At 41.7% G+C, this 17,257-nt stretch overlaps 1 protein-coding gene across 6 annotated transcripts in view; it reads left to right on the forward strand.

Annotated features, from left to right (window-relative positions):
- Positions 1-6,060: 6,060 nt before the first annotated feature.
- The window catches only part of LOC111238621 (transducin-like enhancer protein 3), a 31,164-nt gene continuing 19,967 nt past the window's right edge, over positions 6,061-17,257 (forward strand). For all 6 annotated transcript variants that reach the window (XM_022768206.1, XM_022768210.1, XM_022768207.1 and 3 more), the window contains exons 1-6: positions 6,061-6,501; positions 7,012-7,228; positions 7,870-7,970; positions 8,220-8,283; positions 10,375-10,419; positions 17,084-17,146. In XM_022768206.1, coding sequence (XP_022623927.1) covers positions 7,205-7,228; positions 7,870-7,970; positions 8,220-8,283; positions 10,375-10,419; positions 17,084-17,146 — 297 coding nt within the window. In that variant the 5' untranslated portion in view covers positions 6,061-6,501; positions 7,012-7,204. The remainder of the gene's footprint in view (positions 6,502-7,011; positions 7,229-7,869; positions 7,971-8,219; positions 8,284-10,374; positions 10,420-17,083; positions 17,147-17,257) is intronic.

The following is a 17,257-nucleotide window of genomic DNA, read 5'->3' on the forward strand; positions in this document are numbered from 1 at the left end:
AACTCATTTCAAATTGACACTGCGTGTACAACAAACACTCAAACTGCATGAGTGCTTGATATTATGTTCCAGGGTAATAGGTCCATAGAATACAACAACTAACCTGCATTTACAAGTAAGCTGCTTTTTACAAAATTACAAAACAAATGACTCAAATTCAGTTATGATATGATTATTAAAAAACAAGCCATTATTTATTTGTCATATTTTAATCACTTTTATACTGCACCTCTCTGTCTTAACAGTACAAGTTGTAGATGGTGACAGCTGTGTCTACAAATAAATCTGAACATCTTTACCTGTAATGTACAAACTGGAATAAGGCAGTCTTTCAGCTTTGAGTGTTAATATCTCCAAGCTCCCTAAAAGACAAGAACAAAAGGAAAATTTGACAAGGTACTTTGAGGAGCCTCCTGTCTTTTCTCACTTCTTCCTCTTGTTTACCTTTAGTACCTTAACGAATTGCCCTGATAGACATCTGTGTTTTTAAAAAGCTTACTTGTCACAGGTTTTCTTTGCAGAGGATGGGTCCTGGTTTCAAGGAGGGATTATAGCAAATCACCAGACAAGATTTTAAAACAAGAAATTCCTCAAGATCCCCTCTGTGTATTCTGTTCTGGCTCAGTTCTGACTCGAACTCAGCTCACTCTGCTAATGAATAAAATACAATTTGGAGAACATTTTTTACTCCTGTTTTCTGCTGGTATATTGTAGCTTTTGGGCAGCCCACTGGCTTTGGCAATGCTATTCTCTGTAGACATGATAAAAAGGATGATAACGTCAGAGAGAAGACTGCAGACATGCATGTGATCAGACCTATACATATATGCACACACACCCACAGACATACAGTATGCATACCAGCGAACAGGACAAACAAATGCATGAACTTTAGCCAAAAAAAAAACCCTTCACCTTTTTTGTTCACACACTGCTCACGTCTGTGTTTGTCTCTTTTGATAAGGCCCTTTCATCTTGCTTGCATTGATTACAGGCTGACGAGTCACAGTGATACACTTAGGGCCCCTTTTCATGTCTGCAGCCCCCGCGACAAACACTAGGTCCATTGTGATGAGGAATGTCTCCTTTCATGGCCTGAACTCGCCTGTGAAAGCATGTAAATAATCCTGAGTCAGTGGGTGCTTCACAATACCGCAGTGACCAACCCCCCCCAACCAGGCCAGAATGGAAATAGGTCCCATTTTTTATTACGCCAAAGAAAAGTAATAGGATGGTCGAAAGAACGGCCAGTTGAATATATGAAGTAATTAACCTGATGGATGCTGACTTCACAAAGGTGAGACTAGTTACACAAGAAGAAAAACACTAATCAGTGTTAAGCTCTTGAAGAAGTCTTCATTTATAACTTGACAAACCACACCAAATATCCAGAGAACAGCTTTATTACTTTGCACAGCCCCTCCTTGTTTTCACACTGCAGGCCTCCAAAAGGCAAGTGAACATGGTTTCTCTTCTCAGGAAGTATCAAGATCCATGTATACAGCAGAAGCAGGAACCAGCATTGGTTCGCTATAGAAGCTGTGGTTTTGGTACTGAGGGTTTGTTTGAGCAAAGAATGTGATACCATAAGCAGAGTAAATGGGATTTGAGTCTTTAGTGGCCACGAAGCCATTGAAAATATACATCAGTTATATTTATTTTGGGGCTGGTGTGAGCTGGTGTGGTGTTGGGGGAGCAAAGGAGGCTGGAGGAATCCATTGGCCAAACTCTTGCAGAGATGTGAGTGAAAAGAGCCAATCATTGCTCTGTGAAGAATTAAAACCACCTCTGCAAATAGCCCCAATATTTGTGTAGTGCCTCAGAGTGGGAGTTTCACAGCGTCTGGGTTTCCAGTGCAAATAAACAGTGCAGAGGTCTACAAGGGTAGACTGCCCCCCCTTATCCCAGAGGTGAAGCCCACTCCTTTGTTGCCTCCTAATCTAGGCCATTCTCTATTGAGTAGGATGAAAAGTGGATCTGTGTGTGAGTGTTTGTGTGCTAGTGTGTGTGTGAAACATATCCAGAGTCCTCAAAGTGTCAGATGAAGCTGTATGATAATGTTTGTATGTGGTTCTTGAATCAGAGTCTCGGGCCTGTGGAGACCGCTGCTGTGTTTGCCAGTTCCCAGATAACCCACATCCTCACACTGGACCTACACATACCAATGCCAGGATCCTCAGTGCAGAGAAAACTGACAAATATCAGCACAGTTGACCAGCAATTCTGCATAAGTCAACTGTACCTGCCCACTTCCGCACAGATATAATGACTAGAGGATGTTGTTGACATGCAAACAGTTGATAGCTGACAACGTAAAACCTACGAGTTGTACATCATACTTGAAATACACCTTAGCAACTCTTCGTGTCAATACAAAGTAGAGGACACAGATGTAAGTTTTCAGTGTTTCTATGTAAAATGTAAAAAGTCACTTTGCTTGAAGGAAATAGATAAAAGGTGTGAGTCTGAAATACCTGAGTGAAACCTGTATACACAGTAAGAACATAAAGTAACAGTAAGATGTACATAGTTTCTAGAAATGAAACAAACTGCCAAACCATCTCAATGTCAAATTCTAAGTATCGTGACATGAAAATGAGCAGGTTGAAATAATGCCTTGGCAAGTGACTTACAAGTGATCATAAAATATTTAGTAATTTCCTCCCACTTTATACTTGGCAGTATCCCATATTTGAGGTAGAGGAAGAGGTTCTTAGCATTGACACTCTTCTTGGGCATTTCGGTCATGCAAACTTTACAAAAAACTGTGGTTTATTTTGTTTTTAACACCCTGAAACCATTCATTACTCATAAGCACATGTAGACATTAAATCATCTCAAGGGTGGCAGTAACTTTATACCAGAATACAGCGTGTATACAGGTTATTCAGGTAGAAACACCTCAACATTCAAACCTATGGGAAATTAAATCTCTAACACAACTGACTAGCATGTCTCTGGAATATGAGAGGAAAATAGAGCAAGGAAATACACACAAACAAACTTCATACAGAAAAAGCCTGAGGTGAAGTGAACCACTGATCCATTGTGCCGCTGCTCTATGAAACAAAACAATGGAGACTACACAAAGTTGGATGCTAGATTGCTCCTGAAATCTGAATTCATGTACATGTTCTTGTCTTGGTCCATGTTTCTTACACATGCAGCCAGGATTCATAGAGTACACCAGTATGTGTGTTAAAGGTCAAAGGTCAAACAACGGAGAGGCAGAGAGGAAATTATTTCAGTGAATTTTTTTTTTATTTTACAGAAAGATTAGTTTATAATTAAAATTTTTTCCATAACTCAATAATGAACTTTTCATACTTTTTATTAAAATATATCAAGCATATTAAAGATGTGAATATATCACCATGTTATAACTCAGATTATGTAATTAACTTTTAGGCAACCTTTCTTGTATAATTTCAATTTTTCTGGCAAGGTTGTGTCATACTAAAGGCTCATTTTTAAAGTCTTTATATCTGTGCCATTCTCTGTGTTATGTCACACCACAACTGTTGAGAGAAGGAATAAAATTCCTCCAGGAAGTTTGGATTTTGACAAGTTCAAAAAGTCTGTTCCTACTCAAACTACTATAATCACTACTAGGACTGCTATAAGATAATTTATCATCTGAAATTTTGTATGACAAACCTTCTTTAAAGTCTCCCAGTGAGTGTGTAGCATACTGACATGTCCTCAGTACGTCAGTTATTATCCCAACTCATGTCAGAGCATCTGCAGAAGGGATCCATTTGTTGCTAAGCAACAGCTAAAGCTGACAGCATGCTAGCTACAGTGATGTTTAAAATTTGGTATACTTCTTGAGTTTTGGACATTTTATGCTGCAAATAATATGAAATGTACCAAAATTGAGTTTAGATCTGAGATGTACTTAAGTAGGTCTATCTACATTTTAGAAATACTTTGTTTAAATTATCTTTGTGTTATGAACATAATGAAAATAAATAAATAGAATTGAGATACATTTTTCAGGAAGGAACTAAATGTATTCTTTTTTTATTTTATTTTATGAATGCGCAGTTTAGGCCCTGCAAAAATAATATTCAAAAATAATTCATTTTCTACTATCCAATTTAGTTGCTCTAGTTTATCTCAAATACTGTACTTATTTAATGTTCTGTATCATATTCTTCACAGACTTCAATTGTAGTTTCCTCTTAATTTCATTGTTGACATCTGTAAATGTGCCATACATGGACATCAAAAAAAAAAAAAAAGAATCATCTTGATGAAGGGATTCATTTATTTTAAACTAAAAATACTAGTAAGAATCCTTTATTGTCCAAGTATATTTTAGACACACAGGAAATTTGGCCTCTGTGTTTAACCCACCCATAAGTAGTGACAATACACACACACAGCAGTGAGCAATGAGCACACAAACACACACGAGGACTAGTGAGCACACACACAAGGAGAAATGGGCAGCTGCGCTGCAGCACCTGGCATGCAGTTGGGGGGGTTGAGTTGCCTTGCTCAAGGGCACTCCAGCCATGGATGTTGAAGGAGGGGAAACCACTGCTCCCCGCCCCCCCACCCATTTTTCTTCCTGCCGGTCCAGGGATTGGAACCAGCAACCTTTCGGTCCCAAGCCAGCTTCTCTCTTACTTTCACACAATTAAACTACTGGCAATAACATTTAACAACTTCCTAATAAATCAAATGATGTAATAAAATAATAAATATCTTATAAGCTTGTAAAACCTGGTCTACTTGTTTCAGGGAGTACAAAAATCCCATCTTGAATTTAAATGTGAAGGGACTAAATGGACACCCAGATAAACAAATAAATACAGTTTTAGAAGAAAATGAGGACAGAAACAGATGAATGAAATGAGCCAATGTTTGAGCGAGGTAAAAGCTTTGTTTTGCAGCAAATGTTTTCATGGAGGAGGGGTTGAAGGGGGTGGGGTGGGGGGGATCAAACTGATATTTAGCCCCTACTGGCTTTTTTTTTCCTGCTTTTGTTTTATGCAAGGCTCTTTTTACCACATGGTAGTGACAGATTGTTTGAGCTGAAAGGAAAAGCCATTCGAAGCTAATTAAGCAGCCATTCCAGGCACTATTCGCAGGCAGGAGGGAGAGTAGCACAGGCATTTGTCAGCGCCGTACCCAACGTGGGTTTAATTGACAACCCGGGCTCCTGACAGACAGCTTTTCTAGCGCTGAGCCAATTGTAAGCCTCGGAGGAAGACAGCTGGCACACCATTGGATAAAATGCAGTGGAGGGGAGAGATGAGGAGGGGAGGGGAGGACCCACGTGGGGCCTGGTATAGTGAGCAACACGTGATAGGCTGATATCCTGAAGCGCAGACGTGTTGTAGCCTACCTAGTGCTGCTGATAGGAAAGCTTGTAGATGCTTGAGGTCTCGTTAGAAATAGGTCGATCAATTCAAGTCACTCAAAGGACACTCTGCTGTAGATTAAGCAGTATTCACATCTTCTGCGCACTTCGGGTCTTGAATGAATTTCTATGAGCTCCTATTTTTCTTGGCATAGTATCAGGACCTATTTCTTTTGCTTGGCATCTCTACCTCTCCTTGAAATGAGAGCAGAAAGTGTGATCTTCCTGTTTCAGACTTCAGACTAGCTTTACATATAATTTGTTCAAATACTGAGCACATTTACAGCCTAGTGCTTGTATTAAAATGATACATTCTGTCTTTGGTTGGTGGGGTTATTTTCTTGTTTACATCAGCATGTAGTGAATTTGAATCGGCATAGCTTTTAATGTTAAAATCCTCAGGTACATACTAATAATGGAAATGCTGAAACACCGGCTGCGATGCACGGACATATAAATTATTACCTTTGTTTTGAACAAGTTGTTGAACGCACTGAATGTCACTTCAAATCCAAAATGGCGAATGTGTGAGGTCACAGATTGCAAGCCAATCACAACACTGGTTTGGTGGATACCCCACGTGGGGATACAGCACTGTGATTTGTCAACGCTGCTAAACTCCTTCGGAGAACCCGATTGGTTAGTGCGGGGCCCTCTCTCGGCAGTCGGGTCCTCGTGTCAGTGAGCAGTCTGTGTGTGGTACCGCGAGCGGCGGAGGAACTGGGTATACCCAACAGCAAGCTAGTGGTATATTTCACAACGGTCGACATTTTCAAAAAAATTTACGCGTTTATTCGCTTTAAATATTCTTTGGACTTACTGGAAGATTCGTGTACGATTACTGGATCTAATATAGGCTTACTTTGAAGTTGTCTGCTGTCAACAACTCGTCCCAATCGAGTGGTTTCCAACGTCCGACCGGACGGAGAGACGTTCTCCGCCGCGGGATCATCGGGGTTTTTAAAGGACTCTCAAGAAGCAAGTGTATGAAAAATAGAAACGGCGACGGACATTTTCCGCTCTTATCACTCCGTGGTGACGGTTACGGGTCGAGGATATTAAGCTTTGTGTTTGGATACTAATTTATTTTACCTGTGGAGAAGAAAGGGGAGGAATCGGTCGAAACAAAGGTAAAAAGAGCTACAAGAAGAGAGCCGCTAACAAGACGGGTGGTGGTGGTGTGGCTTTATGGCAGCCGACTTTGAAAGCAGCAGCTCCTTGTTTTCTGATCTAACCGGACCACCAAAACAATCCTTGTGTGTGTTCTTTTTTCCCCTTTGTGGAAGACAAGTCGTTAGGTTTACGAGAAAAAAACAAAGCATCATGTCATTGAGGTTGTGATCAAAAGTCTCAACTTTGGGATTTATTTGATACACATTTTACTGTCACACTTGTTTTCCCCACTGTAGTGCACATCGAGGCGTTAGATTTAGATTTTTGACAAACACAGTAGGATTTTTTTTTTTAATCGCAATGCCACAATGAAGATAAAAAACACATCTTATTTTCATTTTTAGGTAACAGTGCAGTTAAGTTCATAAAGAAAAAAAAATCATGTCGATTTACAGCCAAGGTGCTACACTCGCTTCCTGCGAAAGTGATTCAGCTCCTCAGCTCTGCCCCGTTTTCTGTTTGTTTAGGTACAAAGGAAAGGCCGACGAGGTGATACATCCAGTGGTCGGGGTCTGAGTGCGCGCTTCGCAGGCGAGAACAGGGCTTTGTCCGCCGCCATCCTGCGTGTACAGGGGAGGGGGTGGCGGTGATTTACCGCACCTTCACTGAAATTACGGAAAGAGAGAAAACACAGCGATTCCCTTGTGTAAAGGACTCGACATGTATCCACAAGGCCGGCATCCGGTAAGTAGCTGTCTTTGTCACTGTTTGTAAATTGATGCAACTGCACCGCCCATCAAAATAGCCTAATTAGCTCGTGGAGTGGAGCTGCTGATCCACACCTTACTATTTATGGTCTGCATCAGTGCTGCTGAGGCGCTTCACTCTGCCAGGAAAGAAACTGGGAGATCGTGTTTATTGGCAACAAGATCAAAGATTTTGGTTGAACTCAAGAAAGCAATCATCACCTCCTTCTGGAAACTGATTTAATTTCACTGCTGTTTGTTATAGTTGCATGTTTAGTGCTAAAAGGTTAATTGTGCTTGTTGCACAGCATACACTGAAACCTCACAACAATGTGTTTGATTTGAAGCATTCTTCACTCACCATCCTTTGCTTACCATGTAATATTACTTCGAGGACATATGAAGTGACCCCCCCCCCCCCCCCCCCCCCCCCCCCCATGTCATTGAACATGTTGAGTGAAAGCGGCTCTATCCTCCTCCAGTCAGAGCTTAGGGGAAATGTGAGGACAGACCATTAAGGGAAAAAACACCGTTTACCAAGAAACGAGAGGAGGAGGTGGTGAGATAGAGATGAGACTATTATCTGGGCTGTGGTAGCAGTATTTACACCTGTGGTATCTCTAACCTTGCACCTTTCAGGCACCTCACCAGCCAGGGCAGCCTGGCTTCAAGTTCACCGTGGCAGAATCCTGCGACAGGATCAAAGACGAATTTCAGTTCCTGCAGGCCCAGTACCACAGGTAATGACTAGCCTACAGTAAACAACATTGACTTCCTGGAAAGAATAGGAAGAGGAAGCTGCCTCTGTTTTGTTCCATTTTTGTAGCTTCATGCACCAAGTCTACACTGATGAAGAACACAAAAATGTATATGTACTAAATTTTGGCATTGTTAAACATTTAAATAAAGATGTTCACTTTTAAGTATGTGTTACTAAACTAGCGTCACAAATTAAATATTACTTTATTTCCCCTTTTCTCTTCTTGAAGTCTTAAAGTGGAGTACGATAAACTGGCCAATGAAAAGACTGAGATGCAGCGCCACTACGTCATGGTAAGAGCAATCATCATAAAGCTGTGAATCTGATTTAATAGCGTATCCTCCCTTTTGCCCCAGGTGAACAGTCACAGGTGGTGCAGCTGTGGTGTTTTGCAAAGACCATGTTAGTATTTGTCCCTTCTTGGTACCGTTGACTCATGCCTGTGTTTTCATTGGATAAGGTGGAAGGTGCAGGGTGGGGGAGCGTGGAGAGGCAGTTGAAACTCCAGCAGGGGTCAAATGTCCAACTATTGATTGTGGGGTGTGACGACCCCCCTCTATGGCTCTGGGGTCCTCTTTATGACCCTTCACCCCCACCCCCCCACGCCCGCCACCCCCACCCCCCCCAACACATCCAACATGACCCACTGGGGGTTAATGACTGGTCTGCTGGCTTTGTGCATGAATCAGAGGGTTTCCTGCACTCTTATTATACTCCCCTAAGGTGAAATACAGGGTCGCTCAGACACTTTAGACACACCCAGGGGTTTCTCAGATATGGGGAGACTTTTGCATTTTTCTCCAAGCATTAAGATAATTAACTGGCTGTTGGGTCCTGGTGTATAATATCACAATATTAACAGGAATACTATTTTCTCTATATAAATGTATTTAAAATGTAATATGAAATAATTAAATTGATGTTCAGTGCAGTAAACTAAATGTCCCCCCCTGTCAGACAAAACTCTGCACATGTGTAAAACAAAAACAGTTACAGCATAGACTCAGATTAGTTGATTAGTCAATAGACTCAAATGAATCAGTGACTGCTTTGACAATGAATGAATCATTTAAGTCCTTTTTCAATCAAAAATGCTAAAGATTTGCTGTTTCCAGCTTCTAAAATGGGAAATGTAGCTGATTTTCTTTGTCTTTCAAGACTGTAAACAAAACATGTTTGGATTTTGAACTATTGTTTGGACAAAGCCAAGCAATTTGAAGGTGTCCCTTTGGGACTATTAATCAGTGAATTGACAAAAAATGATCAGAAGATTAGTTGATGATGACAATAATTGGCAGATTCAGCTATCATATCATTCCACTACAATTCCAATAAAAATCAATAGCTAGTAATATTGATGCTTTGCCCAGCTTGATCACTTATTGAAGTTTTGTGTTGTCTGGCATTTAACTTTGTTGCTATGTGCACTCTGTGTTAGTACTTTAATCTCAACTTGGGATAGGTGCTGGATTTCTATGAAAATGCTTTGAAGGGTTAAATGTAAAACTGTTCCTAAGCTGCAATTAAATCATATTACATTCAGTTCAGAGCTCCCTGATGATCAGATAGAGACAATGAAATCTTTGCCTCTGCAGTGACAACCTAACTCAAAAGTTCTTTTAATACAGGGAAGCTGCATTGTGTGCATTGAAAAAGAACAGTCTTTATCTAACAAGTGATATGACTTAGACTTCACTCTTAGTTTGTGTATTTGTGTGGTTATCTTGTTTTTACATGAAAGGAATGACTTTAACCAGACGCAGCAGTATGTTTGTTAAATATTATTTTCCCTGTGAGGAACCAGAAGGTGGTGGGAGTAGGTATAATAAATGGAAACTGTTTGCTGTGTGTTTGATAAACAAGACAGACAAACTATTAGGCTTTAGTTTGTATCTGGTGGTGGGCTCACAAGCTTCTGGCACACAACAGCAGATAATGTTGTTTTCAATAATAGCACTGGCTTTCCCCTTGGTTTTTGAAGCCATAGACAGTGTTTGTGCTCAAAAACTGGCAGTGCCTAGTAGAAGTAAACAGGAACAGTAGCCAGTCATCTGTCTGCTGTGGCTGCAAAAAGTACATGAAGTTTTCAACCTCTTGGGTTAATGTCAGTGTTTTTTAATTGTTCACTCCTGTGCTGAAACATGTATTCAGCTTCTCTTTAATTGTTTGGGTGCTCTAGTGGACTGATAAAATATCATACCAGTCAACCACTGTTTTTTGCACAAACAAATCCTCTGTTAAGAAGTAACTTTTAAGGGCATACGGTACATTTTGAAGGATACATATCTTGCCTCTAATCACTTTTTTGAATATACAAATGAAAATGTGTCATTGAAAAGAAACAAAGGTTTTAGTTTTTTAATGTTTTCTCCTCTGTTTCACAGTACTATGAGATGTCCTATGGGCTCAACATTGAGATGCACAAACAGGTATGTAGCCATATCAGAGATGGTCTGTGTATAGCCAAAACAATGTTGTTTTTTCCCCTAGTGATGAAGGAATATAAACACACCGACACACACCTACTAACACACACACATACCTGACCTTAGTTTCTGCCCTCATCCTTAAATGCCTTTTGAAGGCATACACATACTGGCTTCCTGTAGTAAAAATGCTGACAGGCTAAACAACACGAAGGGCATGCTGCCTGATGGGGATGGTTTGATAAGATTAAAGTGAAGTATTTGGCAGAGAGTCTAAGAGGATGTGTTTTTGTGTGTTCTGTCCTTCTGTGTGTGTGTGTGTGTGTGCGTGTGTGTGCGTGCGTGCGTGCACGCACACGCATACACGTACGCGTGCACACACATATGCCGACACTATTCTGTGTCTGTTTCCCCAGTGCCAGCCTGGCTAAAAGCTCATTAGTTCAGCTGCCACCCAGCACTGGGCATCATGCTGCAGTGGAAAGACTTCTAAAGATGAATATGGCAAAACCACCCAGGGAGCAGTTTCAGTAAACTGGAGGCATGAAGGAATGAGGGGCATATATATTAAAATCACCTAAGCCTTAGAAATAGCGACCACGTTTCACATGAGGCTTCTTTGCTCATTTGCTTCTAGTTGATCTTTGGCCTGTCAAGTCCAGAGTGTTGGAGGCAGGTTTGTCTAGTGTTTGTGGAAACCATCCCTTAACCAAAATACTTTGTTGGCTTAGAACTCCTGCACCACCAAGAATGTACCCTCCTGTAGTGTCTTCGAGCAGCTTAGTAGCTCCAGCAGTGCTGCTCTGATATTCCTCTGTATGAAAATAAGCGTTTCCCTCAGTGACTTTTTTTTTATGGGTTCTGTCTATATTGGTGCCTAACATCTTAACATTGTCCAAAACCATGCTGGAAATAAGAGTTAATTTCATCGTGTTGTCCCTTGGATACAGTATGTGTTTTTTGTAGCTCTGAAACAATTAGTTAATAATGATAATAATAATAATAATTAGAGAAGATTAGACGGGGCATTAATGAAGAAAAAATTTACAGGGATAAGTTTCGTAAAAACAAATATTTGCTGCTTTTCTGATTTATGTTATTTTAAATTCAATTTAAAATTGGTAGGGAAAAACAAGTTCTCTCAGAATTTCATTTAATTGAATTGTGAAGAATATTTTTCTACTGTTTGTTTATTAATTTACATTTTATGGACTAAACAATCAATCATAAAACAATTGAGAGATGAACCTGATAGTGAAAATGTTAGTTGCAACCCAGGATTTGCAGAAATGAATCAAAAATACAGCATCACATAACAGGCACCAGGTTATGTGATGGTTCTATCCTACCTGTAAGATGTCTGCAGGTGGGCACTTTGAATATTTCATCTGACGTGTTTATGCATGTCCACATGATATGGAGCATATATCGTTGCCTGTAAGGAACTGGTTGACTTTTAGTGTTTGGTGTGGTCATCTGCTGATCACTTTAGACTCTAAACTGTAGACACTATAGTCCTAAATGTAAGATATCCCCCTTCTATAGGTCATACAACACCCCTCTATGTAAGACAGATAACTCCTGTACATAGCACTGCAAATCATCTGTTTTATTAAAGAGCTGACCTGAGGCTTTTAGTCAGGTGTGTGAAACCCACATCTTTTGTATTCTTGTATACATTTCGTATGTATCAGCATAATCTTTTATTCTGTTCACTTAAAGGGGAAAAAAGATTAACATGATCTCAAGGTGCCCCTCTTTTATCTTTTGACACTTACATTTCCATTTTCTCAGATTCTGCCTTTCCTTCTGTTTCCCTCAGTCATCTTTGCCTCCTCAATTCTCCTCTCCCACCTCCTCCTTGTGCCCTTATGTCTTTTTATTGCTTCCCCCTCCCCTATCTGCCCCACCACCCCAACATTGTGATGTGAATGATGGCCCTTGTGTCATTAGCTGTTTGATATGATGTATGAGAGTGGGCGTCTGTCAGAGAGGGAGAAAGAGACAGAGAGGTGGGGTGGAGGCTTCATGGCCCTCAGATCCAGAAGGTTAATGGCATCAGTGGGAGGGTAGCCCAGTCGGAACAGCAGCACACCGCACAATTCATCAGGTGTAGTCGTGTTTTTTTTTATTTTTTTTTTATAGGCATGCAGTATGTGTCTGCTGATGCTGTGTGTGCTAACTAGGTGTGTATTCTGGTTATCAAGGAACTTGATGCATCTCAACCCCCTCCACCATTCTTGAGCGTTTTCTGTTAGGTACTTATCACAAACGAGGTTGAAGCAATGCATGGTTGAGGGCAGAACTGGTTGTTGTGGGTGGATGCTGGTGGCAGTGGACAAGACAAGCTGGGAAAAGGAGGGGGGGGGGGTGGCGACAGGAAAGGAGTGAGGGGCTTCTGGGTAAATGGGTTAATCGACTGGTCCTCTCCTGTGCATCTTCTTTGTTTATCAATAAGCCCGGTGGAGTTGACGGAGCATTGTGAATAATGCATGATTCCTGCCACCTCCCTTCCTCTCTCTGCTTTCTGCCATCCCTGGTGAACGAGTGTTTGTGATGACATCAGCGAGAGGTAAACAGACAGCCCTTAGCTGTCCATGTGATTTGGTAGGAAGGGAGAGGGGCTGGATTATTGCATGCAGGCAGGCATATTACGCCACTCGTGTAGAAGATTTATTGCAGTGTGATAAACTCACTTTGTGTTGTTATTGCTACAAAGCTGGATTGAAAAGCAGAGGAAGGGGCACGAACACACATATGCGCATAAAAATAAATACTCATATCCCTTACATGGTAACACCAGTGGTGTCTTTACACAAACACACTGTAATTCAAGTTCCAACAGACACACAGCTTCCCCTGCGCTGCTGCTGATCTGAATGGCTGCTTGCAAAGGGATCTGTGTGGCTGCTGGGGGGTAATTTGTTTTGACAGTGTCTCTTATGATGGCAAAGAGTGCAGGGTGGAGGTAATCACCCTCGCTTGCTGTCAATAAGTGATTTTAATTAGCGCAGCTCATTAGGCTGCCTCAGCAACGTGCCCTGCTGACTTTGTGGTGTGGGTGTGGTGGGGGTTGCTTTGTTTTTCACTACCTCTGTTCTCTGTTGTGCTCCCTGTTTATCTCTCTTGTATGCTTGCCTACGTTTTGATTTCAGCTCTCCCTTTGGTAAATTGAAAGCAAAAGGAACATGAATAGAGAAAATCAACCCCACCTGTTAACCATCAGTGGATCCTGTACCTTATTATTAAATTTGGCTGCTTACTTTTGTTGCACGTCTTGGTAGCCATTTTGTGAATCTGTTTTATGTATCCATTTCCTTACTTCTTGAATGAATGAGGGAAACAGAGAAAGTGCTTTATCAAGGAGAGTCATGTCCGTTTCCTGGATGGAGGAAGAGGGTGAAAAGAAGGAGCAGAGGGAGGAAGAAAGAGAGCTTGTGCAAATGAATAATTTATACATGATTCCTGGAATTGTTTGCCAAGGTGATGATGGCCGACCTGTCTCTAAGCCAAAACAAACTGACTACGAGAACACACACACAGTCTCTCAGGGGAGGTTGACGAGGTTACTGGAGGCTGTGAGACAAGCTTTATTTTGATAGCCAGGCTAGAAGGGCTGGTAGAACAGAGTTACACAATTAGTGTCTTGGTGTGTGTGTGTATGTGTGTGTATATATATGTGTACTCAACCCAGCTGATGATGGTTTTGTGTGTCATTGTTGATGTGGTGAAATGGATGAAAAGATGTGTGTGTGTGTGTGTGTGTCTGTACACATGAACTGCATAATTCAAAATAAAAACTATAAATAAATATTGTCTACATCATCAGGATTTGAACTCTAACGAAATCAAATGTAATCTGTTGGAAAACAGCCCATTTCCATATGCTCCCCTGCAGAAAAGGATGTCACTTCATTTTTGTGTGTATGAGCTCAAAATAGAATGACATGCACATGCAAAATATTCTTCATGCATTTGTAATGAACAAGATACCTCTAAGTGCCTCTTTCTTCCTCGGCTCTGGCTGAGAAGATAATTCCCAAACAGCCATCTCTGCCCCCCTCCCATCATATGCCACTTGTTTTCCTCGCCAATTGAATCCTCGTCAGAGACTCTGCTCTCCACTTGGGGGCTAATGCCTGGAGCGACAAACAGCCAAATGGCTTTCAACGCACCATTGACAGAGGGATGCAATGGAGAGAGAGCCTCTCCAAACTCTGGTGCTACTAGACAACCCTGAGTACCTGTAATTGTGGAGCTGCAGTGAAAAGCTTCTGCTGGCTCAAAGGCTTCTGTTTTCAGTGGCTTTAAGTGTCAATAAACTCTTTCCAGTGCCTGTCTCTGCCACTAAAAGCACTGTGGAAAATAGTGCCTCCAAAGTAAAATGGGAGTCATTTAAGAGTGCTGGGAGTCATCGGATGTGATGTGTTATCAGTATTTTTCTCCTTCAAAATGGCTGTCAAAAAGTCTTGTAAATAAGCCATGTGCCGATTTGCCCTCCGTAACGTGTGAACTCTGCCTGAACAGTGTAGAGTGACTAAATTTGAAAAGCAAGAACAAGATGTAGCTGATAAAGGCAGTGATTCAGTTGAAGGGTTTTATAGTATGTCTCAGGTTGAGGTGTGAGTCAGGTTTGCCCTCACATTCTCTTAAATCGTACCTGAGATATGACAGGCAAATTGTCCAACATCAGCATTGCAATAATTAGGGCACAAAAGGAAAAACAAAAATGGATGCGAAGGAAGTCTGTTCTATTGTTTTATTTCCTGGCTTCAAAGTAATAGTCTAACTCTGGGGTAAATTTCAAAGGAAGCCAAGGGTTCGGGAACATTTAACCTTAAAAAACCCTGAACACATCTCAGCATGATCTCAGCTCTCATACCACCTGGTGCTCCAGCTTGCCTTTCAAAATGAACCGCAGGGAGAACCCGGTGTGTTTTTAGCACAGTGCACTGAACGATTCAACACAAAAGGCAGAGTGCACCTGCATTCCATGAATGTTTTTGGCTTCAGATGGTGGCTCTGGAGTGGCGATTTGGTACAAACAAATGGATGCCTTTCTTTGTGAATTGGTTTGTGGTGAGGGTTTGTAATGTTGTTGCTCTAATAGCCGAGTGTATCAGTATACCGCTGTTTCCTACAAGCCCCATGTTGCTCCCCTTGCAGCCATTTCCAGAGAAGTGGTGTGATACTGAAACACTCTAATCCTACTGTGTGTCATTGTATCCAGCCCCCGCTAATGATGATGGTTTATGAGTCTCCATAGAGCCCCCTCTCTCGCTTCCCCCTCTCTCTATGTCTGCCCCCCCCCCTCCTTCCCCACAGTTATCCCTCATTAATTTCCCGTGCCGATCAGATCGACAGGCCGAAAATTCAATTTAATGACCTGCCTCTGTGCTGCGCCTAATATGATTTTACAGGCTGTTCTGGTCAGGGCCCCAGCCCAATTTACATAACGATCAGCCGTGCCAGATAGCGTTGCCCCAGCAACAGAAGAGGGGGAAGATGACAGAGGAAGAGGAGGAAAGAGGGAGGGCACAGAGGAGAGTAGTGGAGATTAGCATGGAGGGGTGTGAAGAAGCATTTGGAGGAGCAGGGAGGGGGGAGGCTGGATGGAGAGAGAAAGCACAGTGCGTCTAAGGTCAGACGGGGGTTGTGAGATAATTCCTGACAGGCCAGTAAAGGTCTGTCCCCTCTTCTTTCCTTCTTTTCCTGTCTCCCCTCCTCCAAAAAGGAAAGAGTGACACAGAGGTTGTGCAAAGGGCTACTGGCACCTCCTTTCCCCTTTTTTCCACTTTCTTTCTCCTCCCTCCCCCTTTCACAGTCAAACAAGGTTAAGGGAGAAAATGAGTGGAATGCAGCACCGTATAAAACGGCGGGAAAGACCTCTTCACCCCACACACACCTGCTGGGCTTCCACCCCTAATCTCTCAGAATCAATTAGTTCACCTCCCTCAGTTCAGTCAAACCACATTACCTTAGTGTCAAATCAGAGGGTTTCACTTCACCATTCATCACCCCCACCCCACCCCTTCTCCTTCATCCTGCTTTCTACTTTTGTGTTTCTCTCTTCCTCGTCCTCTTATTCCTCCTCTCTCTGTGGAAAGTACAGATTTTAAAAAAGGAAATGGGTTTGGGCAAAATGTCTTGGGACATTCAAGTGTGGTAGACGGCTAGTAGAGTATATCCATTTGTCCAAATGCAGTGCTGTAAAGTGCTCTATGTTTGTCAAGCCCTGCAGTATCATCTGACTCTCCCAGCTAATATTCCATGGTCGATACCAAAGATGCCTCTGATAGATAGGGCCAGAGAGTTAACCTGTCTGCTTCAGCGTTCCCCACCCTCCTCTCTATGGGCTGTAATTATGAAGTATGGACCTCATTAGGGTCTCTACAGCCAGATGGTATTAGCATATTTCAGCCTCCTAATGAAATAAGGCCTAATGGAGGCAGGAGAGAGAGGGAAGTAAATTTGTTCTAAGGCGGCCCCAATTTAGTTAAGAAATACATGGTCTACCTAGATGGTCGCTGGAAACATTTGTGTGTGTGCACAAATGCACACCCCTTTTGTATTATAGGTAGTTTAACTGCTTAATTATAGTGTTGCTTGTGGCATGCAGTATACTGAAATACTATCATTCTAATATATTGTCTCTCTTCTCCTACAGACTGAGATTGCCAAACGTCTCAATGCAATTCTGGCTCAGATCATGCCGTTCTTGTCACAAGAGGTGAGTGTCAACAAAGCTAGCAGCAGTTTAAGAATGTGAATGAGACTCATTTCATTCACTAAGTATAGTAACTATACAGTAAATTGTAAGGGTGGCTATTGTGCAGAGCTA

The sequence above is a fragment of the Seriola dumerili genome, unplaced genomic scaffold (assembly GCF_002260705.1).
Source record: "Seriola dumerili isolate Sdu_G_001 unplaced genomic scaffold, Sdu_1.0 BDQW01001449.1, whole genome shotgun sequence".
NCBI lineage: Eukaryota > Metazoa > Chordata > Actinopteri > Carangiformes > Carangidae > Seriola > Seriola dumerili.